The sequence below is a fragment of the Paroedura picta genome, chromosome 7 (genome assembly GCF_049243985.1).
Source record: "Paroedura picta isolate Pp20150507F chromosome 7, Ppicta_v3.0, whole genome shotgun sequence".
NCBI classification, from domain to species: Eukaryota; Metazoa; Chordata; class Lepidosauria; order Squamata; family Gekkonidae; genus Paroedura; species Paroedura picta.
In genome coordinates, this window is record NC_135375.1 from 37,531,542 (window position 1) to 37,549,912 (window position 18,371).

At 38.9% G+C, this 18,371-nt stretch overlaps 1 protein-coding gene across 2 annotated transcripts in view; it reads right to left on the reverse strand.

Moving 5' to 3' along the window:
• Positions 1 to 2,038: 2,038 nt before the first annotated feature.
• EDIL3 (EGF like and discoidin domains 3) overlaps positions 2,039 to 18,371 on the reverse strand; it is a 295,349-nt gene continuing 279,016 nt past the window's right edge. For both annotated transcript variants that reach the window (XM_077347541.1, XM_077347540.1), the window contains one exon: positions 2,039 to 8,813. In XM_077347541.1, coding sequence (XP_077203656.1) covers positions 8,664 to 8,813 — 150 coding nt within the window. In that variant the 3' untranslated portion in view covers positions 2,039 to 8,663. The remainder of the gene's footprint in view (positions 8,814 to 18,371) is intronic.

Sequence of the window (18,371 nt, forward strand, 5' to 3'; positions counted from 1 at the left end):
GCATTAGGCTTTTCTCTAGGGAGTCCTTCCTTCTCATGAGGTGGCCAAAGTATTTGAGTTTCATCTTCAGGATCTGGCCTTCTAAAGAGCAGTCAGGGTTGATCTCCTCTAGGACTGACCGGTTTGTTCGCCTTGCAATCCAAGGGACTCGCAAGAGTCTTCTCCAGCACCAGAGTTCAAAAGCCTCAATTCTCTGACGCTCGGCCTTCCTTATGGTCCAACTTTCGCAGCCATACATTGCAACAAGAATCTTTAGAAATAGGCAAAAGAGACCATCCTTATCCATTGTTCCTCTTAATATTTGTGAAACAGCCTGGAACGTGTCCAGGGTGTCCGAGTTGGAATAGGGTCAATCAGAGTGTGTCTGGCTGCACTCTGATTGGCCTTGCCTCTACAGCTCCCACCTTTGTTTCCTGAACGCTAGCCACTTTGGTCTCAGATGTGCCTCGCTGCTGAAGACAGCAGCAGGTCATGGGAGAGGGCCCTGGGTGAAGGGTGGTGATGGAGGGGGTGAGCCCTCCAGGCTGCTAACAACCTCCCAGGCTGCTAACAACCTCTGTCCCACCCTGTGCTAACTCCCATTCCGGGATGCTAATGACCTCAGTCCTGGGCAACTAACAACCTTTGACCCAACCTGTGCTAATGAGATCTGTCCAGTCCCGCCCTGCTAATAAGCTCTGTCCTGGGTCTGCTGACGAGTTGGCCAGCCTCCACCCGTGCTACTTGATCCGGCTGTGAGCTGCTCCACAGTCTAAGTGGCCCAAAGCCACCTTAAACAGCATGGGCGGAAGGGCGGGTGGGGCATTTCAAAGTCTGTGCTTAGGAACAGGCTTTGAAGCTAGTATAAAACATAAATTGCACAGGATTGTGTCCTTAAAACTAGGCATTGGAATAAGGAGGCAGCATTGTTTTAAATAGGAACAAAGTTGAATAAGTCAGGTTCTTTCTTTGTGTGGAGCTGTAGTAACAATACAATAATATTACATTAATAAAATAAAGTTAGAGACCAGTGGCTCCTTTAAGACCAATGAAGTTTAATTCTGGATATATGTTTTGGAGTACAAGATTTTGTTGTTCTTAAAGGAGCCACAGAACTAAAACTTTCAATTGCTAACCTCCTGAATCTAAGTACATTGATAAAGCATTGATAACATTAATTAAAACACTGATAACATTGTTAACTTGCAATATTCTAACTTTTGACTCTATTGAATTTTATGTTTTTTTAGAAAACATACAAGACTAACCAATATCTCTGATGGGGCAGAGATGGCCACTGACTGAATACCTTTTCTTACTATAATAAGAAAGTGATTCAAGTTATCTGAATTTGATGATCATTTTCTCAAATATAAAAGGTGAAGGAGTTAACAGAGGGAGGGTGTAACACTACGAACTGTAGAATTCTGAACTCCACAGTTCAATTGAAAGAAAGATAGGGTGGAAAAGGTACTTTAAGTCAGTGGTCCCCAACCTTTTTCAGACTGGGGACCCAGTGGTGCGCTGGTGCCCACGCCTCCCTCCCCCCAGCTGCGGCCCGGTACCAAGGGCTCTACGGCTCAGTACCGGCCCACAGCCTGGAGGTTGGGGAACACTGCTTTAAGTAATACATTGACAGTGGGAAAGACAAAAAATCCTGACTACAAATACAACCTCAAAAGGGAAGGTTTCAATATGGCATGTGCACACTTCTTGATGAAACCTGGAAGTGTCCACAAGAGCTCTCTAATATCAGGCTATGCTACAGTCTGAAAGCTTTATCAGTTCTTTCAAGTATTGCAATTCAGGACAAAACCAAAGCAAAATAGTGAGTTTGAAGAATCTGATTCATTTCTTATTAAGTCACTCAAAAATATTTAGAGTGTATATATCTGTGTAAGCAGCATGTTTGAAAATGATATAAATGTCTATTTTGTCATGATTAAAAACATCAGTGAGCAAAATTTCCGGCTGTAGTAAAATAGGCCATTCATGCACGTAGTTGTATGGGCATTTCAATGCAAATGTTGAGAGCATAATTCCAAACACTTCAAAAACATTCCGATTTTCCAAAAGTTTTATTGTTAAGTTTGAAGACTAGACGAGGTCATACTGTTTTAACATTGTTCTACATGATTTAAATATATACAAAAAAACATTGGAACTTTACACAGGTTGCCAAGGTTGCAAAGGTCATTGTGTCTTAGATACTTCTGTACTTACTGACACATCTGAAGCCAGCATTGAATATTATATTTCATATTTTGTTGTATAGCACAGATACACTCATTAGGATCCTTAGTCTTCAAAACTCACACAAGTTTGTCTGTTTTCATTCCAAAAGAGAAAGTCAACCTAAAAAATCATAACCAATGGTATTTCCTTTTTTTTTTTTGTGAGAAGCCCTTTATAGAACATAGATAATCCTAAACCTTGTGCATTTTAATTTGCTTTCCAGGCTATAAAAGTAGCATATTAGGGAGCTACAGAAAGGTTGCCTAGAAATACCTAGCTACTTTGGGATAAACTTAGGAGAAAATTTCCATTCCAATTCAATTTCACTGTTAGAATTACTATAAAAGTCAAAGACAGTTTATAACATTTTCCCAACAGTTGAAAGGGTGCAATTATCAAACTCACTTCTTTTTATTGCAATACATTACTCTAGAGTAAGTGGCTTGAGGACTCCTGCCTTAAAAAGACCAACATCCTAAAGCCAATTAAGTGGTAATCCTCAGAGCGCTTTCTTCTGGAGCAGTGCCATTGACTTCAACTCAACGAGTTCACATTAAGCACAATGAACATTTTCCCATAATTTTAAAGGGCAAGTTCACACCACATGATCCATGTATGATTGCTGTACAAATAGGGTGAGTGCAGGAATAAAATTCAGGATTGTATAAACACATATCCTAATTTACAGAACATTCTCTATAGCCTTTTTGGGATATTCTAAAACTGTGTAGAATCAACATGTGGAGATGTATCAGGATCATTTCAACAGCCTTGTCCCCAATATCATTCATTGATTTTTTCTTTGCGCGAAGAACGTGCATGCATGAAAGTGGTACACATTAGTGTTTGTACACAAAGAAACAATCAATGCATGAAAGTTGTGTCCAAATTTGCCACCATGACCCTAATTCCCTTCCCATAATTATGCATAGTTTTGAATGTCTGAAATGGGCTTACTGGTCAGCCATACATGCACATAATAAAGGGTGTGAACATTTGGATGGGGTGAACTGATATTCATAGATGCCAGTGTAAGCTTCAATGCCATTAAACATTCTTGATGAGTTGGAGGGAGCAGGAAAGCTTAATGACTTACACCTCTGCATGTGGATCTGACACATTAGAACATTTGTGACTTTCCCGATTTTAGGACCAATGCCTAATTATGATTCACAAGTCACTGAGCATGAAATACCTGTTCTGAGTTAATTGGTGCAAGTACTCCTACAAAGAGTCTGCAAATCACAACCATATCTAATACAAGTTCATTTGTGTGATGTGTCTTTTGAAGACTTAGGGCTGATTTCCACATGTACGTATGCACAGAATGTCTTAGCACTCATTTGTTTGATACTCTGGTTTCTCTTCAGATCGCATATTCGATTTATTTACTAACACTTGATGGCCTGCAGTTAAATATGTCATAATCCCCATTGTCTGTAGTAATTAGAAAGTTTTGACTGTGGGATTTGAATGATGATTTGTTTACATGTGCCACTCATTGAGTGATGAATAATAATGAAAAAAATAGAACTCTATAACAGTGATCCCCACTGTGGTGCCTAGGGGTACCATGGTGCATGCCAATGTGTTTGTGTGTCTGTGTGTGTGCCCACTTGTTTCTTCCCCAAAGCAAAGGGCTAGCCCTGTCTTTCCATTAGCAGATTTGAGCAGGAACTGCTTCAGAATACATCTCCTAAGATACATCACCTTTGGTCCACAGGGAGTGCCCATATGGTAGATATACCTTGGAACATCCCAATCATGTCAATGTTAGCAATTTTGTAATTGTTTCCATATAGTGGTGCTCACTACATCTCTCAAATTCCAAAATTCCAAAAATGGCCACAGGCGAAAGAGGGCTGAAGATCCTGGCACTATAGGATATGGGACACATTTGTCTTCCAACTGTCATCTATAAAAAGGGCAAAACCCACTGGGAAGTTGTCCAGGCATAAGCCTCTTTGAAATTTAGTGCAAGATAGCACTGTTCTGCAGCCCTCATTCATTTCAGTAGGGCACTGAGATAAATTTCCCAGTGAATTGCATGAAAACATCTAACAGATGTCAACGGCATTTCATAAAGTGAATAATGATGTTATTAAAGCAGAATATGGCAAAAAAGGTCTCAAGGTATACCTTTAAAAAAACCCTAAAGGCTTTTCAATTTTTTAGGAATGAACTGACAAAAGGTGATGGGAATGAACAAAAGAAGATCAAAATGAAACCATTTCAAGTAAAAAGAGGAATGAACAGAAAAGATACAACTTCAACATAATTTTTATTGTGCTATAAATTAAAAGATTAATTTAATTTGCAAATAAGAGCAATTTAAATGCATGTTGTCATAGAGGGAAAAATACTAATAAAGCTAACACATTTCACTGACTAGCAGCTCAAAGTGCTCCTTCAGTTCAGGCTTTATTCACTGAAATGGTGTTAGCCTTTTAGGATCAAAACCCCAAGACTGAAGACCTGCCGTATCCTATTTGCAGAAATCATCTCCTCATAAGGGAGGCTACAACTGTCCTGAGCCTTCCGTTTGATGAGAGACTGTCTGCAGCGTAAGCATCGGGGATTATACCTTTATCCCTCAAGACAGTTAGTACGCTGAGGTCTATTTTTGGCTTGGGGTCTGCATATTCAAAAAGGTGCACGTGCAATGTTCATTGGATAGGGACCTTTAGCACCCACCTAGTGGGTGTTATTGGTGCCACCCCCAGAATGGTGCCAAGTCTCGAGTGATTTTGCTTGCATCCTGTTGTAATGCTAGTACATAGTTTGGCCCATGAGAGAGCGAAAAAGAACAAGGCTGTTTTTAGAACCACCAGAAAAATCAAGCATCCACAGTTTGCAACTCTTTAGAGTAGGCCTAGAAACCTGAAACAGAATTGCTTGGCAGTAATGGGACATGTAAACTATAAACGTTTCCCAAAAGCCCAAGGAACAGAAAAAGGGCTGACAGTAGTTTTAACACAGATCTTAGTTCACCTGCCATTTTGCACCTTAAACTGCAGTTATGATTGACTTTCTCTTTAAAATTATTCACTACATTTGAAGACCACTCCATAGATAGCATTGTTTAGAAATGTTAACACAGTTACAGACAAGACAGTAACAGTCTAGTGGCTTTTTGTAATGCAGCACAAATCTGACTCAAGAACCCAAAATAAAAAAAAAATAGTAAGGTTGCACAGGACCTTAACATTTCTTACACAGACTTGTTTACCCCATTAGATTATCAAACCAATAAATTTGGAATTACCATGTCTAAGCCTTACAAAATAAACACATGAACAAAGACACCTTGAAAATTAGGTGTAGGTTTGTGTGTGTGTATGGAGGCAGGGCACATTTTCATCGGTTCCTTTTTTGAGCAGAGTTGTTGAGAGGCCCTTGATTGATCATAAAACATCCCTATGTCCCAGACAATTTAAGAGACAAACAACTGTCATTGACTTTACATGGGATTTTGTACAGGGTCATGACTCTTTACAAAGATTCTAAACTTCTCTCTAAGTATTAAAGGATGGTAAGCTTTGTATCAATCATGGAACCAATGGTCTTATCTCTGTGATTTTCTTTTTGATGATAAGGCAATGCCTTTTTTAAAAAAAATGATGATCAGCTTGATACATTAATGAGGCACAACCAAAACTAAATCTACTGTGGCATGTTATAAAATTGAGACTAAACATAAAATGAAAGTTTCAAGTAATAAGACATTATCCCCAAATTGCCAGTGAAATATAATACCGTATTTTGTTAGAAATCGCAGTACTTTGCAATATTGGCTAGGTCCACATCTCTTGTATATGCAAAGATTTTGCATTGGAGGAATTCCATCTGGATTATGTACTAGCTGTGCGGTCATATGCATTTTATTCAGTTCATATGTTGGACTGCATCAATTCTCAGGAGCTCTGCCAAGGTATCTACACACTAGTTTCAGTGGCAAAGCATTACTTCTTGTTTGACTGATAATGGATTTGGCAAGCACTCTGCAAAGTGCATTGGATTGACTCGGCACAAATAAAATGTCAACTGGGTTAAGCCTTTTCACACAGAGAGTCTGATGCACAGAAGTAGGTGCAATTTGCCAATGTTGCCTAATGAATATCCAAGGCAAGTGGCTATCTGGCAAATTTAGATGACCTGAAAGAAACTTAACAGGCTCATCATCATTTGATATATTTTCTTATCTTTCACTTTCTACTCAGATGTGTGTACATGTATGCAGACCATCTATTAATGAATAATAATTATGACACAGTGTCATGGTAATGGTAAAGGGCTTTATGAATCAGCATTAAGATTTTTAATTTTTTTAGAAAGTTTTATACATCTCCCCCATAGTGAAATACAGCTGGCACTGGAGTTGTGGAACATAAGAAATAGAATGCCTGAAGCATCATTCTGTCTAAGAATGCAGCCTGTCTCTTCATGTGCATGCCCTTGAGTAGTATCTTGTTACCATGCCAGGGCTTTGAGTACAGTGTGTAAAATTCAGAACTAAACTCTACACCTAGGCAATTGATAGCACAATTCTAAGCAATGTTACAGGCATTGAAGTCAATGGGATTAGGAGCTTGTAACTCTGGTGGGGATTGCAGTGTTGATCCCTGTGCCTTTGCTAAGTATGAGGATGGTAAGCATCTAAACAATGGACCATCATTCTCAAACACTGAAGGTGTTAGCAGGAATTGCCACACACTTTTAAGCATCTCTCTTCCTAATTTAAGATGAAAGACAAGATTCTTAGACAGCTGAATGCTGCACCCAGTGTCAATGTATTGCTGGCACCAGTGTTGTCTTCATCGTATTAAAGAAATCCCCCTTCCTTGTCTGAACAAGGTCTTGTCTGAACCTGGGCATATCCCACCCCTTAATTCATACATCTATACTTCTGTTCTTCTCTATTTTGATCTTCTTATTATCTTACTTCACCTATCTATCAACAGATGGATGTGAGTCTCATCCTCTCTAAATGGAATAGTTACTCTTTTGCTTAGATCTTGCTTTAAACAGATGTTTCTTTGTAACTTGTCCCCACTCCTACCTCTCTGTTGTTTGTAGCTTTTAGTATAAATGGATGTACACTTCATACATGTAATGAGGTAACCTCTGACTCATGACAGTTTATGCTTGGATTTGGACACCTGCCTGTTCTTTCCTGCTGTCTCTTCCACAGAATCAAGGCATACACATCACCTTTATTATTTCTGATTGCTGGTGTTTGTCTTGCATCTGAATTCATTTTCTATATAAGATCTTACATCTCTCTTTTTATCCCTCCCATGGGACTGTCCTCACCATCTTCACTTTTTCCAAGTCCTTGAGAACCTTTGTAGAGCTGTTTACTAAGCAATAATTTTAGTGATCATGCCATCTGAACCTCCCACACCAAGATCTTGTGTCATTTCTTTTCCATCTGCATTCTGAAGAACTAGCCAGGGCAGCACTTTGGCAGGATTGCCTGCATATTTTGGCATCTATGCCTGAATCTCACCGATACGCCCACTCCTGTACAACTCCAAGCAAGACACGACACAGGCTCACATGAATGCCATTTCTACAGCATTCATCTGTGCCCACCTGCATGCCACACTAGCTTAGGTCTTGCATTTGGTCCATGATTATTTCACCTCCACATCCTTTAGGAAGAAAACTGCAAGCTGAATTCACTGACTTCACTCCAACAAAATCATTAACTTCATAATATACTGAATGCAGATCTTGTGCCATAAAAATCCAGGTCAGCTCATTAAAAATAAACAACAGCATTTAACGCGATTGAACAGAAAGGAGCATGATGATGCCCACAGAATGCTTAAATGGAAAGAAAAAAGAAATTATCTGGGATATACAGACTCCATATTTGGGAAAGAGAATGATGAAAGGTAGTTTGTAACATCAGGAGGACTGCAGACCACAGAGATTCTCCCAAGAAGTGTCATTAATCTTGACAATGCTTGATAGGCACAAGGGAAACAATCAAATGCAGTCATCCCCGAGGAAACTTATTGCTAAAGCTGCAGAATCACTTTTTGCAAGTAAGATGACCGTCTGGGTTTGGAAACAATGAATCAACCTTTGGAAATCAGGAAAAGAACTCTGTCGTGCCATTTTCATCTCCTTTGCAAAAGCGATTCTGTTTTTCATCCCTACCCATATTTCATCCAGTGTGAACAACTCAGAAGAAAACTTGAAAGGTAATTTCCACAGCGAAACAGAGTAATAACTAGAACCTATTTAAAAGGACAAAATCAGATTGGACCATTTTAAGGGCAGGCTTAGACCTCCTTACAAAAGACAGTTAGTGGCCTACCAGAAAGTGAGCACTTGTTCATGAAAAACCCATTCAACTTCCTACAGGTTTTGCACAGTTTCTTCTATGGAAATATTTTTTAGGAATATCAAGAGTTGTGCTGTTAAGTGAAGCTCTCTCATCAGTCCTCTTCTGTGCAGCCCAAGAGCTCTGACCGTAAAGTGATCCTGCCATACCATGACCAGGGAAGGATCCTTATGTGCCGTGCATAGATTGGAGGGTCAATGACATTCTTTCTGTGAGTGTCGTTGTCAAAATTGCCCTGGAAAACCTGAGAAGTAATCAAGAAGAAACAAAGTGATAGCAAAATAGTAAAAAGAAAAAGGAGGGGAGACAAGAGAAGTGGCAGACAGCTAAATAACAATACATTCAAGTTGCCAGGTGGTGGCTCAATGACTCCAGGTGCTTCGGGGGTGAGACTAGGGGCAGAAATGATGTCAGACTATATGCTGATGTCATGTCCAGGCAGAGCCCCAGAGACAACATCAGCACAGCACCCTTGAAACTCTACAGTATTATGAAGAGTAGCTGGGGCCCTATATATACAGTGATATATATAGTGTTGTCTTAAGCAGAATCATACCCATTTAAGGAAGACGTAAGGAAGGCATAACTCAGATCCTCAATTATCTGGGACAGACAGATGTAGTCATACCCAGGGGTCATATAGTCAGAATAGCAGATGGCTGAAATCCTGAGGTCCACTGACAAAATTGCACAAGCAGTTCCCAAGGCCAGCTCCTGTTGTCAGTTATCAAAATACCCACAAATTTCTGATTGGATTTTGACCCTGGAGGCTAACTCATTTGTTGATGCAGAAAGTCCCAGCAATGAGGCATTCATACATTAGGCAAACAAAGCCTCTAATTAGGTGTCTACATTTGTCTCAGAAGCCCTCTTTCCTATTCATGATCACAACATGCAGCAGCCAAAGAAAATCAGAGAATGTTTGTTTCCAGTTTACACCTTTTTGCTGTGGAATGTTTTGCTATGTATGAAATCAATACCTTACATTTACACTTTTTGGCAAAGTTTGGTAGCCCTGACAATATGGAGGAAATTGTTGTCTCATACACTTTTATAATGCTGTGATTATTTTTATCATTGGTGTGCAGCTTGGTGATAGATAATTTTCCTTAAAAAATTAGCTAATGAACGAAATGCCACCTATTCCAAACACATGTCAGCTAACAATGCAATCACATTGTGCAGTGCATAAGCCAAACTAAATTTAACAGTCTCAATGATATACATGGCACATTACGGCATGCATTTGTTCAGGTAGGATAAGCTAATGTGCGGACATACATTCTTTTTGGTCCTCGACAGAAAAATTATTTTATTGTGCAAAAGTTTGAATAAGTTATTGCACAGTTTTTGCAGCAGGACAGAAAGAGTGGATTCAGAAACATTTCCCCAGTCAGGATTTTGTCACTAGGAAACTGTGAATAACACCCTTTCCCCTGCAGTAATGTGGAATGCAGTGTGGAGGATGTTGGCATGGATGTCACAGACACCTTTCTGTTATGACTATGGTATCACTGGAAACATAACACAACATACATCATTTTTGTCTAATTTTAAAATAGGTTTTCAAATTAGTTTTCGTTTATCCAACCTATCCTGCGTATTCCTGCCTGTACCACTCTAGAAGAACACCTATGTAGCCTTTTAAATGTGTGTGTGTGTGTGTGTGTGTGTATGAAAGTGAAACAATATAATCATAGAGAACATCAGCTAGGCTATATAACATTCTCCTGACATTCTGTTAGGGTTTTTGTTGTTGTTTTTGTTTAAGCTCTCTGAATTATTTTTAGAGTTAGGCTGATTTGCTTCTCCTGTTCTGAAGTACATATCTATCCTGTTCAAAATATTGAATTTTAAAGTGCCCATAGCAGCCCTGAATCCCCATTCATTCAAATTTCGGCAGTTTCTGCTAAGATTTACACCAAGAGTATCAATTATTTATCACTTTCTCACATGCACATCTTGCCAAAAGGAACTGGACAGGTATAATCAGTTTACTTTGTAGAAGATACTGGAAAGCCCTCTAGATGCTGCTTTCTCAATACAGTGGATAGAAATAAGATAAATAGGAATGAAAGGCGAACTGTCCAGTGATTCAAGGGTCTAAGCAACTTATACATGATTTGAAAATGCAGGCTCAGAAAATATAACTTCTGCTGACAAAAATAATGGTTCCCTTTCAATTGTATGCATATATAGCCTTAGGCACAGACCTTTTCAATCAGTCAAGCATATGGACACATCAAGCTGTCTTACACCAAGTCTGAGCATTGGTCCCTCTAAGTCAGTATGATCTCAACAGTACAACCCAATATATGTTTACACAAAAGTGAGGCTGATTTCATTTATCTGGCCTTTCCCAATTCAATGTTCATAGGACTTCAGCCTAAGTCCTATAACTGAAGCCAGGACCAACCCCACAAACTGTTTCTGCATGACCGATTAGGCTCTGATTTCTAGAATCAGGTCTCTTCAGGGGCAGTCCCAGGGCTGTCCCAACTTGCCCCGTCAGTTGGCCTGCTTAAAGGGAATGCTCAGAAATCTGCATTCCATTTTCTGATGCGGGATCAGGGTGTATGTCGGGGCTGGGCCATGTAGAAAAGGGGAAAGTCGTGCTTTCCCCAGTCATGCTTTCTCAGCCATTGCTCTCACTCCTCCCCTGAGCACCACTTCCATCATCACAACCTGCCCCTGCCCTTAAAAAAACAAAACAAAACAAAAAAACAGATCACATTACAATTCCAATATAATGAAAGAGTAACATTTCTATGAACAAAAATATAACATTGTGTTTAATATGCAATGAACAACAGGGCAAAACTTTGCTCATTTTAAGATCAAGAACAGCTAGGATTTTTTAAAAACTTTTAAAATAATAGTTTATTTCATGGCTAGATTATATGTAGTCACTTCTTGTGGTATTATCTTTGTGTCAAAATTAAATAACATTTATAATAAAAATAATTAATATTGCAGTTTGTTTAATCCCTTAGCATTTTTGAAATGTACAGGTTATCTTTTATCCTTTTTTAAAATAAGGAAACTAGATGTGGATGTTCACATGTATATCTAATTGCTAAACAGCTTTTCCTGATGAGGATTATTGAGGTACATGGGGCACTGCTCATTGACTCTCTAGGTACCTTGTTGGCGTTTCCTGTTGTATTTTGTGAATGTTTAGGGGCCTCTTTCCTCATCTTTTAAAATGTGATGTTTAGTTGGTCTTTTTTTTAAAAAGGATGCCAAAGTTCATCAAAGCTATTTAAATGTATCTCAGACGCCCTTCCATGACTGAACAATCTGACCTGCCCAGGGATTGTCATTGTTATTGTCCTGTTAAAATACTGTTCTGGTTGTCATTTTATGTTATGATTATGTTATGTCATGTTATAATTGTTATTTATTGCATTGTTATAATATTCTGTGTAACCATTCTACAATGTTGAATGTAAACCGCTCAGAGCCGTATGGAAGGGTGGTATAGAAATCTAAATAAAGAAATAAATACATAAAACTTGTGTTTTCTGCAGTTTTTATCCACATTTCCAGTGGTACTAAGAAGGTTATTTTTTCTCTCCAGGCTACAAAAGTGAACCACAAGGAAAGGCATGAAATAAATATTTAAATAGATAAATTCTTGCAAATATAATATGGTTACTATAACCAAAGTGAATAAATTCTCTATAAAATTCAACAACTAACAACTGGTCCCCAACCTTGCTTCTCTCATCTTTGAGGATTGATATTAGAGATTATGCCCAGCTGGAGGGACAATTAACCTGTTTTGCTGTAAAGGCAGTGTAATTATTCTGGAGTAAATAATTTTAATTTCTTTTCTTAAGAAGTTAAATTATGCTCCATGGTTTCTCCAAAGAGTGTAAAAGAGCTTCTGTATGGTTCCTAGATGTTTTATGTACCAGTGTAGAAATGTACATTTGAGCTGCAGGAGTGCCTTATATTACTTCAAAATGTATAAAACTATCTACTGTAGACCTATATCAAAACTGTTATAAAAACATGGTTCCTGTATGTTATTCTTGCTTTGGAGCTCATTCCGGAGAGGCATGCAACCCTTCACCAGGGTATATCTTTGCATGAAAATATTGATAGCTCAGGGGCATAAATGACAGCACGTACAGCACATCTTTGTATGTAACATTGTTATCACATGTGGGAAAAAATTATAGAACATAACATATATTTGTAATATGACATAGCAATTCCTTTTATTTGACCCTGGATATTATTATTTTTAAATCAAAGACTAAGCCAGATGATTTCTGCCCCATAAATCTGTTATAAATTATTCAAGCACTGAATATACAGTGATCTACTGACCTCTAGTTGAGAAAAGAAAGATCACCATTTAGTCAAGATATTTTCCTGAAACATATTTTCACATGTAGTTCTTTCCAACTCCACGTTCAGAAACAATGTTGAAGTATGGATCTCTTTCCAGCCAATTAAAATGAACAAGAGAAGCAGCACTTCTTAAAAATATATATCTTTAGCAGGGTCCCCGGGTTATATCCTTAGAGGAGCTCTGTGTCAATTTAAACTCAGAAAACTGGTGGTTAAAGTGGCAAAAGCCAGACAGAAACCATAGGAGCTACTTTTTCATAACCTCTCCATTCAGAAGTATGTGACAGAAAGTGAACCAAAACAGTCTTTTGAGCTTCATTTTTTTACTTTCATTACTACTGAAAAGCATTTCCATTTTTTTCCTGATTGTTCCCTCAGTCACTTCAAATGAAAAGCAGAGAAATGCTTTTTGTATTATCTGCTTAGATGTTAGATAAAAAGTTCTCTCTCATGGAACATGCACATCTACAGAACAATCTTGTGTAAAGTTACTTTTGGATAAGCCCCCTGATTTTAGTAGGTTTCGGATGGAGTAATACTACACAGGATTGTGCCGCAAGCCACACAAACAGAAACCTCTGAAAATTTAGCTTAATACCTTAAAGAGAATAGAGCCTCTTGTGGCGCAGAGTGGTAAGACAGCAGACATGCAGTCTGAAAGCTCTGCCCATGAGGCTGGAAGTTCAACCCCAGCAGCCGGCTCAAGGTTGACTCAGCCTTCCATCCTTCCGAGGTCGGTCGGTAAAATGAGTACCCAGCTTGTTGGGGGGTAAATGGTAATGACTGGGGAAGGCACTGGCAAACCACCCCGTATTGAGTCTGCCATGAAAATGCTAGAGGGCGCCACCCCAAGGGTCAGACATGACCCAGTGCTTGCACAGGGAGGGGATACCTTTACCTTTACCTTAAGAGAAGTTCATTATAGTGGGAAAGTTAGACTAATGTCTTTATTAGAGATATATATTTTGAAGATATACAGAAATCTGGCCCTGGCATTCTACAGAGGGTTTTTTTTTTAGTTGAACAGCATGCTTCACCTGATGAACTTGAATTTTCATCAAGATCAGAGATAAAGTTTCCAAACTTTTGACACAGATTATTTTTCATTAAATTCATAGCCTTAATACAATCCATTTAAACCACTTATGCACTAGTTAATTTAAAGTCTAGATTCCTGATTTCAGGCTTTAAAACCCCAAACATTCTGGGGCCCAGTATAACACAAGATGTGCTTGCTTCCAGACTAATAATAGTTACTTAAGATGATACCGCAGGAGCTGTGAAGAACCTTCAATATGCTGGTGCTGGAAGTTGCAGCACTTCCGTGGGCAAAAGCCATACAAGTAGGGGAGGAGGCTGCAAGTGAGGAGAGAGGAGCTGTAGAAATTGCCTTACTCTTCCATCAATAGAAACCTCATTGCCACAGGGGCAGTATCCATTTCTTTAGCTGAACTCCCCTTTCTTAGTGGTTTCCATTTGTTTAGAGGAACACCTACAAGGGCTCTTATGTTGTTATGCCCAATGGTTAGGATTTTCAAACTCTGGGTTTGGAAATGCTTGGAATTTTGAGGATGGAGGATGAGATACAGGGAGAAGAGGGACCTTGATAGGGTATACTGGCCACCTTCTAAAGCAGCCACTTTCTCCAGGACAAGCTGAATACATTTTTTAAATCAATAAATAAACAACTCATTAGTCTAGCGTTCAGCTGTAATTTTAAACTCAAGTGAGTGGGAGCTAAGCAACTTATGAAACTGGGGCAGCTAAGTAGGAGCTGGGTAGTAGATGTGGGGAATGGTATTTCCATGGCTGCTGCTTAGCCATGGCTGTCCATTACCAATGGTCTGCTTTAAATATATTACAAATATCACAGTTTTTTTTTACAAAGCCAAAATGATCAAAGAGGTCTCTCATCAAGAACAATTTCACACATGCCTTCATTAAGTGCATGCCATTATTATGCAGTCACAGGTTCTGTGACCTGTAACTATTGAATCAGATCTCCTGTAAGACAGAGCTCTTCCACCAGGCTTATGGTTGAGGCCAATTATAACCAGTGTGGCATAGACTTACCCGGGCCACCGTTTGGTGGGTCAGAGGGCGGGCGGGAAAAGACGCGGCGGCTCGGGCTGCTCCGTGGGCCACCGGGTGCGCCGGCAGCGGCAGCGTGCTTTAAGCCAAATAAAGAGAGAGTTGTGTCTTCTTCCTGCCTACACTGACCTTCTGCCTGCCAAATCCAAATCTCAGGCTTCCCTCCCACCACTTCTGCTCTCCTTTCCTCTTCTGATACCTCCTGATACCTAGCACCTGGCAGACAATAACAACTGAAGATTTTTGCTGATGCTATTGTTTCCAATTTGTGGTTTTAAAATTTAATCTATTTTATATTATTTCATGAAAGACTGTATATACTCGCATATAAACTGACCCAGATATAAGTTGAGGCACCTAATTTTACCACAAAATCTGGGCAAATTTATTGACTCGCATATAAACCGAGGGTGGGAAATGCAGCAGTTACTGGTAAATTTACATTAATTGAGGCACCAGTAGGTTAAATGTTTTTGAATATTTATTTCAAAGAAAAGCAGTAAACTAGCTCTGTCAGTACAAAAGAGGGCCAGCAAATCAGAGTAGAACAACAGTAGGAAAGGCAAACAATGCTGCCCTCAGAAAAAAAGAAGAAATAAACATTAGGAGAAACAATAAATCCCAAAGCACCCCCAAAACCCACCTCCACAGAAACTAAAAGAATAGTTTGGAATAAGTAAAGGCCAAAGGGAAAAAAAGATCAGAGTCCCTCACTTAAACCATTGCTGTCCTATAAGCAGCCAGAGCAAGCAAGCTTCAGCTTGCAGAAGGTTTGCAGAAGCAATGTAACAATTGGCTGACTGGGAGCAGGCTGTTAGTTCAATTACTGTATATACCCGCGTATAAGCCGAAGAGGACTTTTTCAATGTGAATAACTGTGCTGAAAAACTAGGCTTATCCACAAGTATATATCGAATTGATTGATACTTGATAAATCGATTGATTTTATCGAATTTTAGATTCTGTAAACTGCCCTGAGACAGTATGTCCAAGAGATGTGGTATATAAAACCCTTAATAAATAAATTATTAAAAAGAAAAACAGCTACAAGCTGGCAATTAAAATAGCCCAAAACAGGTCTAAGAATCCTGTTCAAATGTACTCAGTGGGGGTTACTTCCAGGACTGCACTAGCTCCCCTGTTGAATGTGTTTGTGTTCGGCACGGCAATGAAGATGTATCTATTGTACTGCTAAACAGTGTGCTCTAAAGCTGTGATTTTCATTGTTCCCTAAGGTCTACCAATGCTGCAATCAACCATGCAGTTGAGAAAGAAAAGAAAATTAACATCAGTGCCTGAGAAAACACTGTAAGCTAAAATTAATAAATGGTACTGTTGAACAAACTTATGTTTATATTTAAAGGAGACAACATGTACTTAGAGCTAAATGGATGCATATTCATGCCAGCTTGTATACTTCGACATGTAAAGCATGAGTTGAGGGTTCAGACTCACAGCAATGTGATCAAATGAACGATTCACTGCATGATTTTGTGCATTCCTGAGGGTAATAGCTGAGGCACTGTGATTTGACTTTTAGAACATAGTCCACAGAACTTGCACTGAATTGTTGGGGGTGGTCTGTCATGTTCAGTTCCTCACTCAAGAAGCCTTGGGTGGGCCTAATCTACTTGAGAGGGGACTGGGGTGGAGACAACACTGCTGCAAATTCGTTAAGAGAAAATGTAGAGTACACATCCATTATATGGACCATGTGAAGAGTAAGGAATCATTTACATATGATTTCTGGGCATACATTTGCAAAACTGATCATATGCAGATATCATAGCTATAAGCAATATTTCTTTTTACAGTATTAAAAGGGAAGACAAAGAATGTTATTGAGAGCTACACAAAATCACTGCAGGTTGTAAAGTATTTGAAGGTCAGCCAATTCTGCTACAGTTTCCTCCAGCTGAGAGCTGCTTGGGAAGAATGGCTAACTAGCTGTGATGCTATTGCTATCTAAGTATGAGGTGGTATCCATCATTAGAGGAGATGGAAGTAGGATTGCTTCCTCTTTGGATTACTCTTTAGTGGCAAAACAAAAAAGGAGAATTTGGAAACATAAGGACGAATGCAGTTATTGTAGCCTAAGGTTTCAATGACTAGGGCCTACAGTCTGGTGCCTGAAACATTTTTATTCAAGTACAACACCAACAAGGCAAATGAACTTTACTAAGCACTGTAGGTAATAACACAGTTTCTCTGGTTATGTTGCTTTTGCATCTGTAGTGGGTGATACATGAGTTATAATGATATAGCTTTAGCTCTCCTTAGAACAATTACATCTAATTGTAAATATAAATTCAACAATTGCATACTAAAGTTTCCCATTTGGATGAATTGTTGAACACCAAGTTGAACTGGAAACCTAAACCATCTTGAGGCAGGTTCACAAATGCACTTCTCCCCATTTCCCGCCCCCATGATTTTTTATTGGATATACAGGTCAAAATAACAAGTACTAGGGTCATTGAGATCTGTTATTGATTCATGTTGATAGGGATAGAGAAACTTGATTATGCAAATACATGCAATAAATCTGCCTGCGATCAGTTCTCATATCCACCTACACCTTAGACTTTACATAGTCTCTTTGAAACTTTTGGCAGTGTTTATTATCTCCATGTTTCACTGGTGATAATTTTAGAAGCTGTAAGAAGATTTGTCAAAAAGTTGTTATCTTCCACATGACAGTATCCTTTAGATGCCTCAGAATGACAACAATAAGATAATTGATACAATCCACTGTAATATGACCAGGATTTCTTCTTAGCAGAATATATTTCCACTTACTAATTAAAATCCAACCCAAACAAGATTGTTTTTTTTAAATAAAGTAAATACTTGGTAGCCAAACAGTATTATTTCTGATATTTGGGAACAATTGAAAACTAGTATGGCAGTTATACTTGTGCTTCACTGTATCATATAATGTGCTTCTTTATATCAAGCAGCAGGAATTGGGATGGGCAGGAAGGAATGCAATGGATACAGCCAGTATATATCTGATAGGGATGCCATCTATCCAGAATGCTTATTCTATCTCATTGCAGAACACTATTTTCCTAAGTGGCATTTCTATTCATTTTGCTTGTGGGTTCTGCCCATCATTGCTCCATCTGTCTGGCTTTGGGAAAGTTTCTTAACTTTATGAGATCTGTTAGCACAAGGCATGTCCCTATGCAAGGACAAACTAATATGCATATATGAAGAGTAAGGCAAGGTGGGCTCAAGGAAGGATCCTCAGTGACAAGGAGCTTCTACTGCAGGACAAAAAGGCAACAGGTCTGCTAGGGAATGAGAATGGAGGCTTTGTGTTGTTGAATCCAGCCTAAAAGCATGT